This window comes from Balaenoptera borealis, assembly GCF_965194805.1.
Source record: "Balaenoptera borealis genome assembly, chromosome: 8".
In the NCBI taxonomy this organism is placed as follows: domain Eukaryota; kingdom Metazoa; phylum Chordata; class Mammalia; order Artiodactyla; family Balaenopteridae; genus Balaenoptera; species Balaenoptera borealis.
In genome coordinates this window covers 50520823-50541142 of record NC_138865.1, presented here as the reverse complement: position 1 = coordinate 50541142, position 20320 = coordinate 50520823, and the positions used below count along the sequence as shown (strand labels likewise).

General features: G+C 39.7%; 1 protein-coding gene and 1 long non-coding RNA gene across 18 annotated transcripts in view; both read right to left on the bottom strand.

Moving 5' to 3' along the window:
• LOC309632784 overlaps window positions 1-20320 on the bottom strand; it is an 807477-nt gene that overhangs the window by 497198 nt on the left and 289959 nt on the right. The gene's annotated exons all lie outside the window — the stretch shown is intronic.
• Window positions 1-20320, bottom strand: part of ELAVL2 (ELAV like RNA binding protein 2) — a 158445-nt gene that overhangs the window by 35638 nt on the left and 102487 nt on the right. For all 17 annotated transcript variants that reach the window (XM_082400572.1, XM_082400568.1, XM_082400577.1 and 14 more), the window contains one exon: window positions 3448-3551. In XM_082400572.1, the coding sequence (XP_082256698.1) occupies window positions 3448-3551 (104 nt within the window). The remainder of the gene's footprint in view (window positions 1-3447; window positions 3552-20320) is intronic.

Genomic DNA, 20320 nt, shown 5'->3' with positions numbered 1-20320 from the left:
TAAAGCTAGGTGGCCTGGAAGACATAAGAGAAACCTGAACTCAAGGGTGCACAAACACTTGTATACTTGTACATAACATATACATGAATTAATCTACTGCAGCCTTCTAACTGAAAGCATGGCGTCACGGCAAGAGTTTTAGTGTAGATATCGAAAGACAAGGATCTGAGTCACAGCTCTGTCTTCAACTGCCTGGTCTAAGCTAAACTCTATGACCACTACCTAGGTCTCAACTCTTTTACTGGAGGCAGAGGTTAGTGCTTAAGTCTAAATCATACATGGGTCCCTTCGACCCCAAAACTTCTGTGATTCCTCATGGGTAAAGAGAACATATTTCAAAGAAGCGGGGAACCCAACATGAGTTAGAACAACCCAGGAAGGCAGCAGCTGAAGAAAGAACTTCAGATAGGCTCCAAAAGATGAGACGGTTGCTGTTAAACTGAGTGAGAGGGGCTTCCCTGGTGGCGCAGTGGTTAAGAATCCGCCTGCCAATGCAGGGGACACGGGTTTGAGCCCTGGCCCGGGAAGATCCCACATGCCGCGGAGCAACTAAGCTCGCGAGCCACAACCACTGAGCCCACATGCCACAACTACTGAAGCCCACGTGCCTAGAGCCCGTGCTCCGCAACAAGAGAAGCCACCGCAATGAGAAGCCCGCCAGCAACAAAGAGTAGCCCCCACTCGCCACAACTAGCGAAAGCCCGCACACAGCAATGAAGACCCAACGCAGCCGAAAATAAATAAATAAATAAATAAATTTATTTTTAAAAATAAATAAAAAATAAACAGTGAGAAAGCGTATGCCAGGAAGTGGGAGCTGTACAAGCATATATGCAGAGGCTGGGAATAAGATCTGCCTGCAAGCAAAAAGCCAGTCTGACTACCACAGCAAACAGTAATAACACTTGGTTACTCCAAAGTTAAGCAAAATGATATGGTAAAACAGTAGGGGAATATGAGAGAATTTTGAGTGAGAAGCAATATGAGGAAAGTGGTGTTTTTGACGGCCACCACCAGGATGGACTGGAGAGAAAGGAAAAAGAGACTAATTTACAGAATAGGGACCGGAAAGGCTTAAATACAACTTCCAAAGGGTACTTAGAGCAGTGAACACTAGGAAAAAGTTGGCTCAGATGTTGTATAAGAACACAAGACACATCTAACTGAAAATAAGGGGAAAAAAAACACACATAGAAAGAACAAATAGACAAAAATGGTGCTATGTAGTTTTGGAAAATGGTCTGCTTTGCCTCAGAGAAATGTGGGCCACACTGAGGACACCAGCTGTTATCTGATCTCTTTGCAGGAACTGAATGGGGGTGGGGAAAGAAGTAGCCTGCTGCTTACCCACCACCTCCACCCCCATCTCAGAAAATCCGAAGAAAAGTACCAGATGCCACATGTGGTGTAAAAGCCACGAGGCATTACTGTCCTTTCTTCCACGTATTCTGCCTGAGCAGCTGGGCCCTGAAGGGAAGGCCGGGTGATGGACAGTGAGGAAGCAGCTGTCACCAATGGGCTCTCTACAGGCCATGGGTATTTCTTCTATGGAGACCTGTTTCCCCTGCATTTCTACCTTCTCGTGGACCTTACTGCAAAAGAACTGATTTAGAGCAAAAGAACTGACTCAGTAGAATGAAATGAGGGTGGTTACTTCTGGAATGGAGAAAAGGGTATGTCAATCCAACCATCTATTCCATTTTCTTCTTAACCACAACTCAGGACCTCAAAACTACGATAAATTAGCAGCAATCCTGAAGTCAATTTATGTTGGGAGCCTCACAAAAATCTGCAGTAGGATACAGCATTCACAAAACAATCTGAAGGTAACTGGACATTGGATGTCTTCTTTTTAAGAACACTTGATCATTACACTTAACAGTACTATTAAAAGGTTAATCTCTGTGACACAAACAGAGAGCATGCAAAGAAGTGTGGACAATTAGAAAAAATCGTCCAGATTGAAAAACCAAGGTCAAAATAAACAAGTGTTTGCAATCTTAGAATGTATTAGAAATCTAATAATCAGACGTTTCATACATAGGACATTTTCTTGACCAAGAAACATGTAGAATCTCGGACATCTTACATCCAAGTATATTTGGGGGCCACTGCATACAGTTTCCTTTAGATGAGACAGTGGTGGGAGGCATTTTTCCTCTGGGCCAAAAAATATAAAGAACAAGATGTCAAAACTACCCAGGGCTAGTGAACTACCTTAACTGACAACTCTGAGAGAAGCAACTTTTAAGCACAGAGATGACAATGCATTTCCAGATACCTGAGAAAATGAGCAGAAATCTTCTAAACACGTCTCTAAGCAAGACGGATACCACGGTCAGCTGTGACTAACTTCCCCTTACTACTCCAGGCGATGGTCTGAGCTGAGTTCTTAAATCAAGGGTGGAAAATAGGTTCCAACTTGAGTCAATTGACAGAGGTTGTCTGGAACACTATTTTGAAAAAATACTTGGGAGCCTCATCCAGACTCAGTGAGAAAGACTGCCATGATGGGCAATGTCTGCACTGGGCAGGAGAGGGAAAATTGATGGCACATGTACTAAGCGCGTCTGCCAGAGGCAACGTCCCTTTCATCTTCTAAAGGAAAAGAAATCTACACAGCAAACTGGATTAACTTCTTAACCAGAGAGAATTTACATCAGAATTTCAAAAATTCAAAAAAGCAGGAAAAACATCCATAAAATTATTTACCATTTGTCTTGAAAAGAAAACTGTAACAGAAAAAATAATCTGTGTGGCATGTACACTCTTCTAGTCAGTCTCCTCAAAGTAAACTGAATCTGCCAGAACAGAGTCAAGCTACAGCTCAAGGACATGTTTTTCTATGACCCAAGAGCTAAGAATGATTTTTACATTTTTTAATGATTGGGACAAAATTAAAAGACTATTTTGTGACACATGAAAATTACATGAAATTCAAGTTTCAGTGCTGATAAATATAGTTTTATAGGATCACAGCCACATCTATTCATTCATGTGGAGGCTATATCTTCTTTCAAGCTATGAGGGCAAAATTGAGAAGTTGTGACAGAGACTGCACGGCCGGCGAAGCCTAACATATTTACTACCTGGCCCTTCACAGAACAAGAATGCCAACCCCTGTGCTAGAAGAAATGGTATAAGGTTTCTTCAAGTTATAGGCAAGTAATTCTCTATCAAAGAAGGAAATTTAATTCAGTAAGTTTCATAAAGTACTTATCTGAGAAAGTTGCTGCTCTGTCCCTTTGTTAACACATAAATAATTACATGTAGTACTCATGAATAAAGTTTCCCTCATCATGCAACAAACAAAAAAATTCTGCTATGCCCCCCAGAGAAGTGTCCATATGGGCACAAAATGAATAAAGGAAAGAACTACAAGTAGACCTTAATTCTTTTAACCTCTGTTCTGCAAGTAGATTTAAAAAAAAAAAACCATAAACTTACTTTTATTGTTTTGGTTTGAAGTCTCAATCCATTCAGGGTGTTGATAGCTTTCTCTGCATCCTTAGGGTCAATGTAGTTCACAAAGCCATATCCCAAGCTCTGCCCTAATGAAAGGGAAAGGGAAAAAGGCATACGTTAGCTCTACACCACTGATGACAGACATCCACTTTCATTCTGGCATATGGTCTTGTCATTAACGCCAGCACATTCTCTCAATAGAAAAAAAAAAGTCGACATTAATTCTAGAAATATACATGTGGCCTTTTTTCATCTCCTGTCTATTACAGTTGCAAGTTTAAACATCAGTTAGAACTCAGCAAGCTGTGCTGTTTAAAAAACACACATACCCAAAGTGTTCCATCATACATGTCCTGCCTGAGCCAGAGCGCCCAGCAGCAAGGCGACATTCAGCTTCGGAAACTGTGGGTGCAAGTCCCTGCTGAGCTGCTGTGTGGGCTTCATGGGCACGACTTTTTCAGCTTCAGTTTCCTTACCCGTAAAATTGGAAAGCGAAAAGCATCAACCAAGAATCTGTCAGTGTTCTGTACACATTACCCTGACAAATTTACAGCCTTTACCAAGTACAATTATTTCAGATTCTAAAACGGTGGAGAATCGTGAGTATGTGTGTGTGTACATGTAATATATGTGTGTATATGCATAAGTACATTAATTTTAGAGGAGCTGATTCAAATAAACTGAATCCAATTTTCTAAAAGGGGTCTGAAGACCTAGCTAAGGAGTACAGGGAAATATGACCACAAAGATTTACACTTGAGGACATCCAAGCCCATGAGAACATGTGGAAAAGAAAGAAAAGCATAAACAAAGATAAAAAACAGAATAATTTTGGAGTAAGAGTTGCTTCCAAATGAGTCTGTTGTTGCTTTTATCCATCATCTGAGCCCTCTCGCCCCTGGCTCACTGATGTGTCCCGACTCTCAAATGGGAATCAATGGAATGCACAGACAAGTAAAGCCAATCCTAAAGGTCTCCATTTTTCAACTAAGGGAAAGTTTCTCAGTTTGAAAAGGCGAGAAACACTATACGGGTGGTGACAAAAATGGACATTAAAAAGATTTAGTCTACTAAAAGTCAAACCAAACCAATTGAGGTTTCCTGGAAGATCCCAGTAAAGGTCCAAATACTTCTTATTAATTACCATTTTTGGATCAATTTCATAGCAAAAAAAAAAAGGGGGATTTTTTTTTTTCTTTTAAGGAGCACCTTAGGTCCAAGTGGTTATGAATACAGATATTTAGAATAGGCTAACCAGAGTGGCCAATGTGGGTCTTTATAAGTATACAAAAAGAGAGAGAGAGAAGGCTAAATACAATACCTAATAACCATGAAAACTTGGGATTGTATTTTGGGGACCACAATCATTTTGAGGGGATAATCATTGCTAGCTTATACTCTTTTATCAAATTATGGTTTTTTTCTGTTTTTAAAAAAGGGGGTTAGGAGAGAGCTAAAACTAATTCAGTTCATTTTTTTTTTTTCTCACACTACTCATATAGATTGTGTTTTACTCAAGGCTCTGTTTTTTAAAAGTTGCACGTGAAACCACTGCATTTTTAAGCATTTCGTTTTTTCCTAATTTGACATTTATCATGTGTCTATTGCATGCACAGTGCCCTCTTATGAAATGTGTTGCAGTTCTGTTGTCACTGAGCAGGATTCAAATAGGCCGAACGTTAAAAAATCTGCTCAAAGAAGCTGTTTATGATGAAAAGAATACAGGCTTTGGAGATAAACACACAGAAGTTCTAATCCTGGCTCTGCTGTTTACCAGCTGTGTGACTTTGAAGAAACTACTTAACCCCTCTGAGTCCTTAACTTCCTTATTTCTAGAATGAGGATAATTCCTACCCAGTGAGGTTGCTAAGGCAGTGATAAGAACATTCACTATTGACGGAGGTAGACCACCCCAGTCAAAAAATAAAGTGAGGAAAAATAACATATATCTACTACATGTTAAGGAGTTTACATGTATTCATTTAAAATTAAACCAGAAAGATGCTACCAATATAACAGGGGAAGGAAAGGCAAAGTGAACATTGGGTGGTTTTGTCACACTGCTATTCTATAACAAAATTAATCAAATTATCAATTGTACTAGCATTGAGTCCATTTCTCCTACCTACCCTCTCCACCACCCTCACACCTGTATTTTGGCAGCTTCTAATCAAAGTCCCTTCTTAATCTTGGTACACACTGGAATAATCTACAGAGCTTAAAAAACAAGAACAAAAACAAAAACTGATGCCTGAGTCCCTTTCCCCAAATTTTTCTTTTTTAATTGGTCTATTATGAAGCATTGATACCAGGTTTTTTAAAGCCTGGTGACTCTAACACATGCAGCCAAGGCTGAGAATCACAGTTTTAATAGTGAGAGATACTCTTGAGGCTGCAAATAAGGCTTCTGGGAGCTCTTAGAGGGGCCAGATGCTGATGGTCTGGGCATGTGAAGTGACTCTGCAAGGAAGACTGCCTTTTTACAGATGCATTTTTAAAAAACCAGTAGATGTCTTTCTTCTAAAATCTTCAAGTTATCCATCACTTCAGAGAAACAGTTTACTGCCTACCGAGGTCACTCTCTAGCAGAGCAGTGCCTGCTAGAGTTGGGTCACTGGGTAAAGTAAAAAATCCTAACCTGCTTAGCTGTCTCTTGCCCTGTCCTCTGAACTCTTACTCCTAGCACATTGTAGGCACTCAAGAAGTTTGCTAAATGCACGAATGAGAAGCACAGTGGTGTTATTAATTTAACCAAAGGTATTATCATCAATGTCAACCATCAGATGGTCTAGCCATTGAATGAATGGGTCTTTGACCTGACCCCCTCAAGCAGCCATGGCTAGTTTTAATGAGGAGTCAACCAAATTTCAACTATTGGAAATTGAGTAAACTCAATATTTATCCCCAGATGAGCTCTCTGCCGCAAAGTTTCTAATTTGTTTAGTGGTAGTATTAGGAAGAGCAACACCTTCCAATTAGTATTTAAGGTAAGCAAAATGTTATTATTACCCTAAGTGAAATAATATGAAAGGAGATATTTGCTGCTAAACGGCTGCATTCCCAAATCCACTGTAGTAGATGCATTAACATGTTGGCATTGGAACTACAAGGGAGTTAGTAACTTCACAGATTTTCATTTTAAAGTGAGTTAATCAAGTCAGCAAATATGTGTTGGATGCTTAAAATACATGGAGGCATCACAAATGATACAAAGATAGGCAAGACTCTCCCCATTCTCATCTTTAAGCTGTGTGGTGTTCTAGTGTTTAATTTTAGCCTCACACTGATCTTGTGAGATACTCATATTCTTCCCCTGTAAGGAAGAAATGGTATCTGAAGCTGGGCAAGGTCAATCAGCTTCCTCAAATGAAAAAACAGGCAGAAAGTAGTGGTCAGGACTTGAATCCAGGACTCTCAAATGCTATGTTCTTCTCCCCTCAATTCACAACTAGTTTATATCTGAACCTGGGTCACCTTCAGTATGCCTGAAATATAATGTAACCACACATTTTCTAACAGAGCTCTACCACAAAAACTTGTTTTGAGACAGTTGCCTACTGTCTCAAATTCCAGTACTTCTTGTGCAAATATCAATTTCAGTATATACGAATTCCTACGCTGTTATTCATTCCTATGACAATGTAAAGGCATCTTATTTATACAATGCCTGTTTCAGGTTATTATGAGTACAGATTTTTAAAAAATAGAAGCAGTAGCAAGTCAAACATCAAGAAAAAATATTTAGCCTGGACCCACTTTTTCCCACTTTTGTATGCATCAGCTAGTAACAGTCATAAACTACCAAGGAAGGCTTGGAAACCAAGCATCATTTAACCATATCCTCCAAATCTATTTTTCACGTCATTCTGAATTTAGAATGTGCATATTGACAATCTCAAAACCAAAATCACTTCTTTAAAAAACCTATAAAGCTCTACATTTAAATTCCAAGTATAACAATTATGGAAACCAACATGATCAAAAGAAACTTCTGAACAAAATGACAAAGCTAAGGCTCACCCAAAAAAGCCTTCAAGACAAATAAATCCTGTCTTTAGAAGCCAAAAAATTCCTCTGGTAGCTGAACATCAAGAATAAGGTCAATGCCACTCGTCCCCAGCTATCCTCACAAGCTACCCGTGGTCCCATGCTCTTAGGGATTTTGGAAGCATTTATCTAAGTCTTGGTCCTAATAGTCACAGCTGGGATTCTAAAACTTCACTATGGAGGAAGCTATCTCTACAGTCATAGGACTAAGACCTTCAAAAGCAGGTACTGAAAGCTCCAGGTCAATACCGCACTTCCGCGCATGGTATCCTGTAGACAGTGTCTGTGTGAATGTCTTCTGTTTTGCACCCTTCTTTTTAATCTAAATATATGCCACAGAGAAGGATCACTTCTTCACAAGAGACAGAACAATTACTTATGAACTGCTCCTTGGCATAAGGAGAACAGTTATAAACAGGCTGCTTAGAGCCATGGTCAAGTGATCTAAAGCACAGAGCTGAAACACTCCAAGGCCTCTGAATGGGACTGAGGCACATTGAGAGCTGCGTGGGGGTCAGAGCAGGAAGAGGAAAACAGGAAGGAAATCTGTTTAGTGACAAAGTGCTAGTGGGAAACACAGTAAACTCCAATTTATCCCAAATGGTGCATAATTCAAAGCAGCAGCCGTTCCCTTGCCACCTACATTGCTTTTAATAGCATACTTTAATTACAAATTTAATTGCATATTTTAATTAAAAATACACAATCTTCTGGACCCATTTAATTCAAAGGTCACTTTATTTAGTCTTTTCTATTTCACATGACTACCAATGTTCTGAATATCAAATTACCCCCTCAGGTTTAAAGGTAAAAGCAATAGATCACCACAATTCTTGATTACAAACCTGGTACATAAATTTAATTTTATCCAACCAATATTAAGTGAGACCCTTCTCAACATGGAATTGTGAAAAATAAAATTCTGTATTTAAAAGTCATCCCAGGGCTTCCCTGGTGGCACAGCGGTTGAGAATCTGCCTGCCAATGCAGGGGACACGGGTTCGAGCCCTGGTCTGGGAAGATCCCACGTGCCGCGGAGTAACTAGGCCCGTGAGCCACAACTACTGAGCCTGCGCGTCTGGAGCCTGTGCTCCGCAACAAGAGAGGCCCCAACAGTGAGAGGCCGGCGCACCGCGATGAAGAGTGGTCCCCGCTTGCCGCAACTAGAGAAAGCCCTCGCACAGAAACGAAGACCCAACACAGCCAAAAATAAACATAAATAAATAAAAAAAAAAATTAAAAGTCATCCCAGGGCTTCCCTGGTGGCGCAGTGGTTTAGAATCTGCCTGCCAATGCAGGGGACACGGGTTTGAACCCTGGTCCAGGAAGATCCCACATGCCGCGGAGCAACTAAGCCCGTGTGCCACAACTATGGAGCCTGCGTTCTAGAGCCCTCGAGCCACAACTACTGAAGCCCACACACCTAGAGCCTGTGCTCTGCAACGAGAGAAGCCACTGCAATGAGAAGCCCGCACACCACAGTGAAGAGTAGCCCCCGCTCGCCGCAACTAGAGAAAGCCCGCGCGCAGCAACGAAGACCCAACACAGCCAAAAATAGATAAATAAAATAAATTAAAAAAAAAAAAGTCATCCTACATATTTCTCACCAACATTCAGCATTCATTTGTTCAATGATTATAGAAAATCTACTTTTTGCTAATCCCTGAGGATAAGCAAAGAGACAAAAAGTTCCTCTTCATAAAACTCACATTCTGGTAGAAGGAAACAAAAGAACAAGCTCTACAGTATATATTACGAGAGACTAAGGGCTAAGGAGAAAAAAAGCAGAGAGAGGAGAGTTTGGAGTGCAGGGTCAGGGCTGCTGACCTAAATATAGTGGTGAGAGCAGGCCCCACCCTGAAGGTAACATTTGATCCAACACTTCAAGGAAGTAGCTCATAGTTTACCAGGGAAGCTGTGCAAGCAGATTCATTTCAGTGCAAGTTCTACCATAGGGGTATCACATCCCGTCTGTTCTACCAGCTAAATCTGCCCCCACCCCCATCCCCAGCTCCTCGTCATTAGCACAGGTCCTCACGTATTATTCTAAATTGGATTATTGCTACAATATCCTAACCCATCAACCCTTCCCTAGACTCCTGTTAACTCTAAAACCAGTCATTCTCAACTGTAATGTTGTCTGGGTTATCCTTCTAGAAGAAAATCCCAATCACACTCTGGTTTCCAAGGTCATCATCAGCTTCTTGCTTACTTCTACTAATCCTATACGTACATATACCCTGAAACGCATAATCAGTTCCCTATGCCTGGAATACACATCTCCAACTGGCCAGCCCTGACAAATCCTTTAGGACTTTCTCTGAGACCATTTCCTGCCACAATTTGTCCCACTCCCAATGCTCACTGTTCAGTGCCCCTCCCTAGTCCTTCCACAGCCTTTATATTATACACCTTTATCTTAATACATATGGGTATTGAGTCAATTTGGATGTCCCCTCCCTTAGACTGTTGAGCAAGGGCAAGCTGAGCATAGTTCCTGATATAAAAGACCCTAGCATAGATTATTAACATGCTCATTGAAACAATGAATGAACAAACAAGCTAATAAAAAAAGAATAAACAAACGAAGAAACAGCCATCTGCCTTCCAGGAACTTACGGTTTAGAAGAGAGATGCCCTTATAAACATGCTCCCCATGTCCCTACATCGCACCAGATGGTTACAGAACAAAAGGAGACAAGATGCTCAAATGTTACAGTATTCTGTCTTTATAAGGGAGTGATGTAAGATACATTTTTTCAAACAGTTCATGTAAAATTTTTCATATGAAAATTTTCTACAAATACCATTTAAATAAAATCTCAATTTAAAAAAATAATGTCACCTAGAGTAATTTGATAGATTTACATAAATCTGTTTCACAAATCTGTAAGTATAAATTATGGGATGTCAGCATATAATTTTGTTGAAAGTGCTTTTTCACTAATATAATTAAGTCTGCCGAGACTATTCATGTACAAGTCAAATAAAATGCAGAGTGAATTCTGTAAAAACCTAGTAGTTGAATCCACAATAAAAGGTGACTATGCTGATTGATGTGTATCTATTATTTTATTTAGAGCAGTAGTAATGCTTTATGAAATAAAAAGGACAAAAGCAGCATGACTCTTTTCTAAATCCCCCAGTAAGCAGAAACAGGTCACTATGGTCCTCTCTGACAAGCAAGACTATTTGCAAGCTGAGGTTTAATAATGTAACACTTAACAACAACAAAAAAGCAAATTGGGAAGATACACTGTCTCTAAACATGGCCCCTATATAAAACTGCATCCCTTAACAAAAAAAGCAAATAATTTGATTTAGGAAAACAAGTTTTCACTCCAAGGGGGGACAATTTTTGTTTTTAAAGACAGACCCACCCCTTTCCCTCATTCTAACACCATTCTTCCCTCCTCCCCCAAACACAAAATGAAGTTGCAAATGTGTTGTGTTTCTTCAGACGGACTTTCTGTTCTTGGGCACTGGTTTTGTGTGTCTGTTCAGACAGGCTGTGCACTGCAGCTCTGGCACCACAACAACATGCACCAGACTTTACAAAGGAGCTTTCTGAACATCTCAGATCTGATGTGTAACAAAACCATGTGGGTACCACACATCAGGGGAAAGCTTTGAGAGAATCTTAGAAGAACAGAGGGATGTAATTAATCTTCTCCAGTCTCTCCAAATTTTAATTCCAGACTTAGCCTGAGTCTCCTCAGATGCCAGATGCAGGAGGTCCTTCCATTTAAATATTCAACTAACTCAGGTCAAATTAAACAGGTCCTCCTCACCGCCCTCTGATGGGAAAGATCAAATTGTGAGGCAGAGAACTGGTGAGATCCTATTACTACAGACCAAGCCAGACTCCCTTGAAAGCTCGGAGCATTTTTACCAGCTTCCCAAAGGATATTACCAGGGATTATCACCAGGATGGAGAATTCAACCTAGACACTCACATAATACAGAAAACAGATGGCTCACTAGAAGACTCATCTTCTACCCAACTGCTAATAAAGCTGGCCTGCGACTAAAGAGCCCAATATTTTTAAATGGTTTTCAGGACTTCACAGATATATTGAGATAACATAGAAGAGTTTAAATCATAACTTTTCTGCTGAAATCAAAGTTGTAAATAGTCATCACTTGGTAAATATTACCTAAGTAGCCTAATGCGAGAGGGAGCAGTTAATGACCTCAGCACCGGAGCATATTCCTACTGAGTTCATTTTAATGGCCATGTCTGTCCTCCGATTATACAACTGGTAGAGCTCCATTTTCCTATCGTTCCAGTCCCAGTAATTATGAATCTGCTGGCGATGCAGCATGACCTTGCTTAAGTTGGCAAAACTGTGGGTTCTTAATACATCACCATTTCAGACAACATTAAGAACTCCCACACAATTCAGTCTTAGGCTTCTGAGAACAGCATATTAAATCCTCTAAATTCTCAAATAGTGCATATGGGTACTAAGATGTCTTGCACCGGAGACCAGGAAGATTAGGAAAAATGATCTTTATTTAAAGTGGGAAAATAAACTATTTCTTCTAGTACACCCATCTTAGGAGAAGACTTTAACTTGGACCAGGTTCTCTAGCTTGAGAAAAAGTGAATAAGATATTATAGCATCTCAACACCATTGTTAAAAACAAACAAACAAAAAACAAAAAACCAGTTCTCATTACTCACTGATTTAGGTAGTTGCTCTAAAAGAAAACTCAGCAGGCCTACCTTCAAACACTGGAGCTATCCCCGTGGTGAGAGCAAAAGCCAGAAAACTGTTAGTTGGCCAGAAAGTCAGACCTTACCGTTCAAAAAAAGTTAGGATATTAACATACCCTGAGCTAGGGCAAAATCAACTCTCAGTTAAAGATCTGAGTCTGCTACAATAGTCTCACTTCTTTGTTACTTATAATTAACTCTATACAGATTTCCCCTGCCACACACACACAAAATGGGGCTTGTGCGGAATTCCGCGACAGTCCAGTGGTTAAGACTCTCTGCACTTTCACTGCCAAGAGCGCAGGTTCAATTCCTGGCTGGGGAACTAAGATCCCGCAAGCCACAGGGTGCAGCCAAAAAAACCCAAAGAAACAAAAAGGGGCTTGTGTTATCTGCTTTATTTTGTGCTTACTTAAAAAGCAGTAGAGTTGTTCAAATAAATATCATTTGAGATCAGGGCCAGGGAACTATATTCCTCAAAATATTACTGTGGTAAAGAGGGAAACCAGTTAACAACTGCAGTAGTAAAAAGGGCATCTGCTGTTGCTTGCACTACCAGCTGGCGTCAATCTACACACACACGGAAATCGGTAAGCAGTCCATCAAAAAGCAGTACAGCTTCTTAATGTGCTTCTCTCTTTGTAAGAGATTTTTTTAATTTAGATATTGCAAGAAAAAAAACGTAAAGGCCCTAAACACTATAATTAGCCCAGTGCCCTTTCTGAGCTGTATAAGAGAGTTTTGCAAACCACTATGGTGTGGAGTTTTGTCCAGAAGAATGGGAAACATTAGTCAGACCATGCAAATCCCACCAGGTCCACATGACTTAAAAAAATTGTTACAGAGGGTAAGTTTTCTTCCTGAACACATAATGGTTTTTTTTTAAAAAAGTCTCTCGCTCGCCCCAAAGTTAAAGTTTCACCAGCCAAAACCTTCCAATAGGAAAAGCTCGGTAAGTCTGGAAGAGAGGTCTGTTCCCACTGCCCCATAAATGCTTTTATCTAGCTTTCTGGAAGCAAACAGTACCACTACCTAATTACTGACTGCTATCAAGCAACTTATGAGCCTTATATTACATACAGCCAACATATTTAATTCTCACAACAAAGCTCTCTGTAACCCATTTTACAGTAAAATCATGGAGGTCCTGAGATATTAACTAACTTGCTCAAAAGGCACAGAGGTAGCTGGTAAGTGGTAGTGTAGTTTTCGAAACCATAATTGACTTATACAAACTCGGTCTTTTCAGCATACATTTCACTGCCTTTGGCCAAGCTTGGGAATTATTTTGAGGCAGAGTCCTGTGCATCCGAAGTACACAACTTTTCAACCAGGATATTCATACTCTCCAAATACACCTGCATTGTTTTTCTTGTTCTTTGTCATGTAACTGATTGACTGGAACTTCACCATTCTTTCTCAGTCCATCAAGACACTATGTATTAAAAGAAAAAACCACGAAAACGTTTATCGCCCCACAGGTACACAAACCACTTCAACCCTCAAAACAAATCCATCACTACAAAACACATAGATTAGAGATCTCCACATTATAAAAATATTCATTTAAAACAGGACTTGCTTTACATACTCCTTTTCCAGAAACTCAGAAAGCAATTCTTATGGCTAAAGCCAAACGTGTTTGCTACTGCCAAGTTCGTCTCCCACACAAGACACTTCCCTCATCAGCAGATTGCATTGAAATGCTTTCACACGCATAGCATGGTTTTCTAGCTGCAGAAAAGCAGGTGGGATCAGTACCACATGGTCTCTGCCCTCTAAGATCTTAGCTCAAAAATTTAAAGCAAGACAATAACCAAGAGAGATGGAGGCACTTAATGAACACAGAACACCTATATTTAATCACTGGCGTTTCATGCTTAACCAGGATGAACTTGAAGAGAAGGCTTTAGTTGGTTCAAACAGAGGAGGTGAAATTTAGGAGATTCTTGTCAGAGAAACTGTGGAAACAGGCATATGGAGAAGAGCTAATTGGTAGAGAAGTACAGAGGAGTTGGTTAGCCCAAAGGCGCACTGAACAACAAGTGGTCTGTGCAGAGGTAAGAAGCAGACCCTCCATCTTGAGAACAGGGGCACCCCATGTAAAGGCTTGTAGTGGTCATAGTGTAGGATGCACCAAGCAGGAAGTGACGATGAAACACACGAGAGAAACCTATGGAGGTTAACTTTGGCGGCTTGAACAATCACTAAGGAGATGCAGCTCTAGCATCAAGGAGACTCCTGGGGAAGAAGCCGTGACAACCCAGAAAGGGGATCTGACCCCAAATCCCTTTCAATAAAGTCCCCAGAGATCTCTAAAAAGACAAAAATGAGAGGATAAAAACCCATCATATCTTTCACAAGTCCCTACAAATCGCCCCAATCCTAAATCTCAAACTTCTCATCTGGACAAATCCCAGCCCAAACCTTCTATTCCTAATTCTCCTATTCCACAAAAACTTTTGTTCACGCTACAGTTCTCCAAGCCCCTGCCAAGTACACTCGTATCTGAAAATGAGCCTGATTAACTCAGTCCAAGTGGCCTTTTCCCCCAAAACTGAACTTTCGGAACAAGTACTCTTTTCCTTCAGAGGGTCTTCCAGATTAAGGGCCAGGATCGGAATCGAAAGCAACCCTTCAAGCCCCAGGAGGATCTGTATTTCCCTGGCGTGATAACGTCTCGCCTTCGTAAGAGTAACAAGACACAAGGAACCTTTAGAACCTTAGGTTAATACCCTGACATGAATGCAGAACCACCCACCTAACGACCTCTCAAATATTCATTCACTATGAATCTAACAGGGTATAGATAACCCCCAGCCAACAAAAAGCAGCACTCAAGATGACTGCCCCACGGAAGGCTTATGATTTCTGAGATCTCTTTTACAAAGCTATAAAAACGTATGTACCTGAATGCTCCCCAACTCCCAGTTAAGCTGCTATTATGAGTGAAAGTGTTAATAACTACCCTAAGTGGGCGCAAAGTGTTAACAGACCTCACTTTGACATTTTGTGTAGCAATCACGAAGTTATACACCACTTCTGTATTCACACACATATCTAATTCCTTTACATATAATATGGTAATACCAAGTCAAAAAATGAAGAGGGGGAGGGAGGAAGGCCAGGTCATTTAAGGAGGAGACACTGGATAGCACTGTATCATCAAGAAAAGAAAGTTTCAAATAAAGTAAAAGCACATATCACTTCACCTTCTTATCTGCATCACTGATAAAGTATCCTCCATGCAAGTAACAAGGCTTCCTTCCATCTGGGGACAACTCTCCACTTTAGTTCATTTTATTTTAAAAAGACAGACCAGAATGAAATTAGTGGTATTTTTAGCAACAACAAAGGAAGTAAAATTCCAGAGGAATCCATTGTCCCCAATCTACACAAAGATGTAGGTATAAATAACATACGATTTTCCTTCTCTCTGTACAGGACATTTTGTTTAGTCTATATTTAATAAAGAAAGGCAGTTACATTTCCAAGATGATGTGAGGAGCAGGGTTTTTTTTCCTCCCCCTCAATTTAAAATAGTCACACAAAAGCACTGATTTTTATACTTAGGAGAAATCCCCAAACAGACCAATTGTGTTTTGGCAGGTTAGGGTATAAATGCTGACTATAAAGGAAACCTATTTAAATACTGCAGATACAGCTTCAAGGACCTCAAAAAAGCCCTCTCTGAAGCAGTAAAGAGGAAAGAATCCCAATGGAACAAAATCTATAGAGGAAGCTGAGCAGGACACGGTAAAAGTGGTAAAGGCTGCAAGTCAGGTGGGAGCCATGGCTACAATTAAGTCAAAGAGGTGCCCTGACAAAAATAAATATCCGCTTTGTTTCTTGCTAAGGGACAGCTATGTTACAGCAAACCACTCTGAGACCCCAGTGCAATTTCTCCACCAATTAACAGATGGCTTCTAAACAGAAATACAAAAGGGGCTAGCTCTTGCAATTGCCACATTCATATCACACAGAAGCATCTCTTCCACAATCACCTAGTTTAAAAGTTGAAAAAATTAGGTCCTGTAATCCTCTAACATTAAAAATTCACAAAAGCACAAGGACAAAAAAGCAAATGCTTAATAGATTTGGCCTAGACGATCATTCAGCACACACAGGTGATGCAGCACTACCCACACCAGCATCACAGCAAACGCACCATCACATGGAACTAGAGAGGTGTGTCTTTTACCACTGACCAGAAGTATATTAAAAATGAAACATTCGGGGGCTTCCCTGGTGGCGCAGTGGTTGAGAATCTGCCTGCTAATGCAGGGGACACGGGTTCGAGCCCTGGTCTGGGAAGATCCCACATGCCACGGAGCAGCTGGGCCCGTGAGCCACAACTACTGAGCCTGCGCGTCTGGAGCCTGTGCCCCGCAACGGGAGGGGCCGCGATAGTGAAAGGCCCGCGCACCGCGATGAAGAGCGGTCCCCGCACCGCGATGAAGAGTGGCCCCCACTTGCCGTAACTAGAGAAAGCCCTCGCACGAACCGAAGACCCAACACAGCCAAAATAAATAAATAAATAAAGTAGCTATAAAAAAATGTTACATGTTACATGATTCCATTTAAATAACATTTTAAAAAAAAAAAAAAAAAAGAAAAATGAAACATTCAAATCATATAGTCCACAACTTAGTATACCTGACCACTGCTGCTAACTCCTGGATACATTATCCCTGTGAGACAGGAAAAACCTAAACACGAAAATAATCTTCTTAACTTATTACCATTTTATTGTCTCATGTACCCACGAATCTACAAGCAGGGTGCAGGTAAAAAATTTTATTCAAGAAGAGCATCTCAACTTTAATTCAACTTAGGAAATTTTAAAATGTTTTCTTTCATCTGCTATTACTAAAGTTACTGGACTATTTGCTTATTCTCATATCTGAGGTTCACTCTCGGGGAAGGTGCTGTGTTTTTATGGCACCAGATTAGTATTAAGGATCCTCTGGATGTGGGAAGGTAACTTCTACAGACAGAGCTGCTAGGTTTTAGGGGCCATATTGCATAATTCTACAAACACATTTCAAGATTAGGGCAAAGACAGGTAACAAAAGAGCTCTCATTCATACTAATCCATCTTTTTGCCACCAAGTGTCCCCTACAGAAAAGGGGTCAAGGAGTTTATGGCCTCCTGCTAAGTCTAAGACCTAGATCCATTAAATGATACCTCATCAGTGACAAAATCTACCTTGCTCTTGTCAAGTAAGTTTCACAGATAATTTCAGACCTGTAATCAGTCACATTAAAGAGCATCCTACTCAGGAGAATGCTGTACAAAACACTAGGTAGTCGACTACAAGTACATCACTCAAATAAAGATGTCACTGAACACTAGTCTTTAGCTCATTCTAGTATGCAATAACCTTTAGTGTCGAGGAGTTTTCCTATTTTGTTGCTGACAATTTCTTACTTGCTATCTTTTAAAGCAACAGGACATTAAATAGTTATATATTACAAACTAATCTCCCGTATTTAGGGAAAAACTTGAAAACCTTATGTATGCTGCCAGATCACTTACTAGTTAAGTCCTATTCCCAAATATAATATAAGGCTTATTCTAGTTCTCTTAATAAACACTAACATTATTAAGGTAATCCATATATACCTAAATTACCAATCTTACTTTCCTCAAGGAAGAAAATATTTCCTAGCAAGAAACCACACATATATGTACTCTGAATTGCATTTCGTTAACCCAAAAGCCTTCTATACTTTATCTGAGTTCTTGATCCTCTGCTCCTCCCTAAAAAACATACATCTAAAACTAAAGGAAGTAAAACTTGTATTATGGTTTAAAAAGCTTTATCATCTTACAGTTGTGACTTGTGTATGTGTAAAAACCTCAGACATCTCTGAGATTCAGTTAAGATTCAGATAAAGATTGACTGGTTCTAAACAGCATTCTTTTGAAGCAAGGAAGAGGGGCACATTATTTTTCATAAGCCTCCAGAATATGAAAGATTACAAACATATAATTTAAAAATTCAATTAAGTATTCTATGCTACTTGGCCATCTTAATTATAGTCCTTCCACTCTTAAAACATGGGAATTAACCCATAATTTCTTCTCTTTCCTAGCAATTCAAGACTTCTGGTTGAATATCCAGAAAAAAAACCCTAAAGGTTAACCATAGTGATAACTATATTAGTTACCAAATTTCGTCAAATAATTGTCCTTGGTCAAATTTTAAATCTTACCATAAGATATAATTACTTCCCAATCTTGACTGCCGCCTAAGCCTTTGATTCCATCATTCCTTACAAAGCTAAGGTGTTCCTTCAGTTTAATTTTCTATCACTTTCATCTAGGATAAAAAAAAAAGTGAAGCAAAATTTCTAAGGAAATTCAAATCAAGTGACCAGGAGCTAAGTGAGATTTTTACAATCCCCACAGGATTTTGTTTTCTGAATGCAGAATCTACAGCCTAATTAAGGTGGTATTCAAAGATTTTCTGTATCATTTCCTAAAACCTGGTAATATCTTGGCCAGGCCATCCTTCTTCCCACCCCCATGCTGTGTTTTTACTTAAAGCTACTTGAACAGAAATCCCATTCTAATCCTCTAAAGCTTACATAAATATCTTAACAGGTTGCATGGTAAGAACATAAAATTGATCGGATATTATTTCAAACAAAGCTAAGATTCTGCATCAATGATTAGAAATAAAAATACAAAAAATAAAGATAAAACTAGAATTTGATCTTTCTGAAGAGAACTGAAGACTGTTCAAAAGAAACTGATACTGATGATGTATACCACTGACTCCATGGAACACAGAAATGTAATGCCTCTAAGCATACCTATGTCCCCACGTGGCTAGAAACCAAGGGGTTTTAATTAAATGATGACTAAGTAAGCAGAGGGAATAAATGAAGGTTATTCACAAGCAAGCTTGTTTTTCTACAAGGTATATGCCTCTCATCAGCTGCTATAAACAGCGGGAGCCACCAAACATTACTGACCTCTGAAGATTAACCAGCTGAGTGACCACAGAGAATGCCATTACTACTAGTGATCTCACTCAAGGAGGAAAGTAGTGACCACAAAACATAATGAAATGGGGGAGAAGTCACAAGATGTTATTTAGGACAGAATATCAATTATCTTCATTGCACCTACGACTTTTGCATAATTATATCAGAACTTCCGTTTCCTCCACCAATGACAATGTGAATCAAATATGAGTCAACTCTTTGAAAGATAGAGCCAAGTGACTTTATAAAATACACATACGTATATACCTCGCAAAACAGAGACAAACATCTTTACCAATAGCTTTTGTTTTCCTCAAAGCTAAAAGTCTCAGGGCAAGTAAGCAGTCAGCTTGGGCAGTTCATCTATTACAGCTATGACAAATTTGGCAGGTTCAAAGGAGGGAAAACTGTGACCCTACAGACACTGGGAAAATGGTCAGGAGGCGAACCCTGGAGGGTTACTGGCAATAAAGAGTACCGTACAAAAAGGGGTAATTGTTTTGTTAGAAGTGAAAGATAGTCCTTAAACAACAACCCTCAGACTCCATCAGAGGTAAAAGCTGTTCCAAACAAACCAAAATAAAAATAAAAATCACAACACCTTTATCCCTACGAAGCAGTAATATGTCTGAGTATCTGATGACTCCAGACTGCAGCTTAACTTCTTCCACATCATAGATGCTTTAGAGTATCTAGCTAAACACACGTGGTATGTTAAAGAACTAAAAGTTCATGTTAGAATGATATAGGTGTGAAAGGTATCCAACTAACTGGAAATATCTTATGACCTGAGCCAAAAAAGGGTCCAATCTCCCATTTCGATTCAAATAACTTCCGAATGGAAAACTTTCTGGTCTAAACAAGATGTTATCTAGAAAGTGAGGCCTGGAACCTGCACCTTCTTTGACAGCCCTGTGTGGAAAGACATTGAGTTCAAAACAGGGACTTCTAAGCAATTTCAAAAGTTACTTTCTTATGGGTCAATGTGATGTCAACCAAAAAAAAAAAAAAAAAAAATCAGTAAGCTTACTTTTGGGTGTCTAGAAAAGTAAACTCCTGCACACAGAGACAGAAATGTGAATTAAGCAAGAA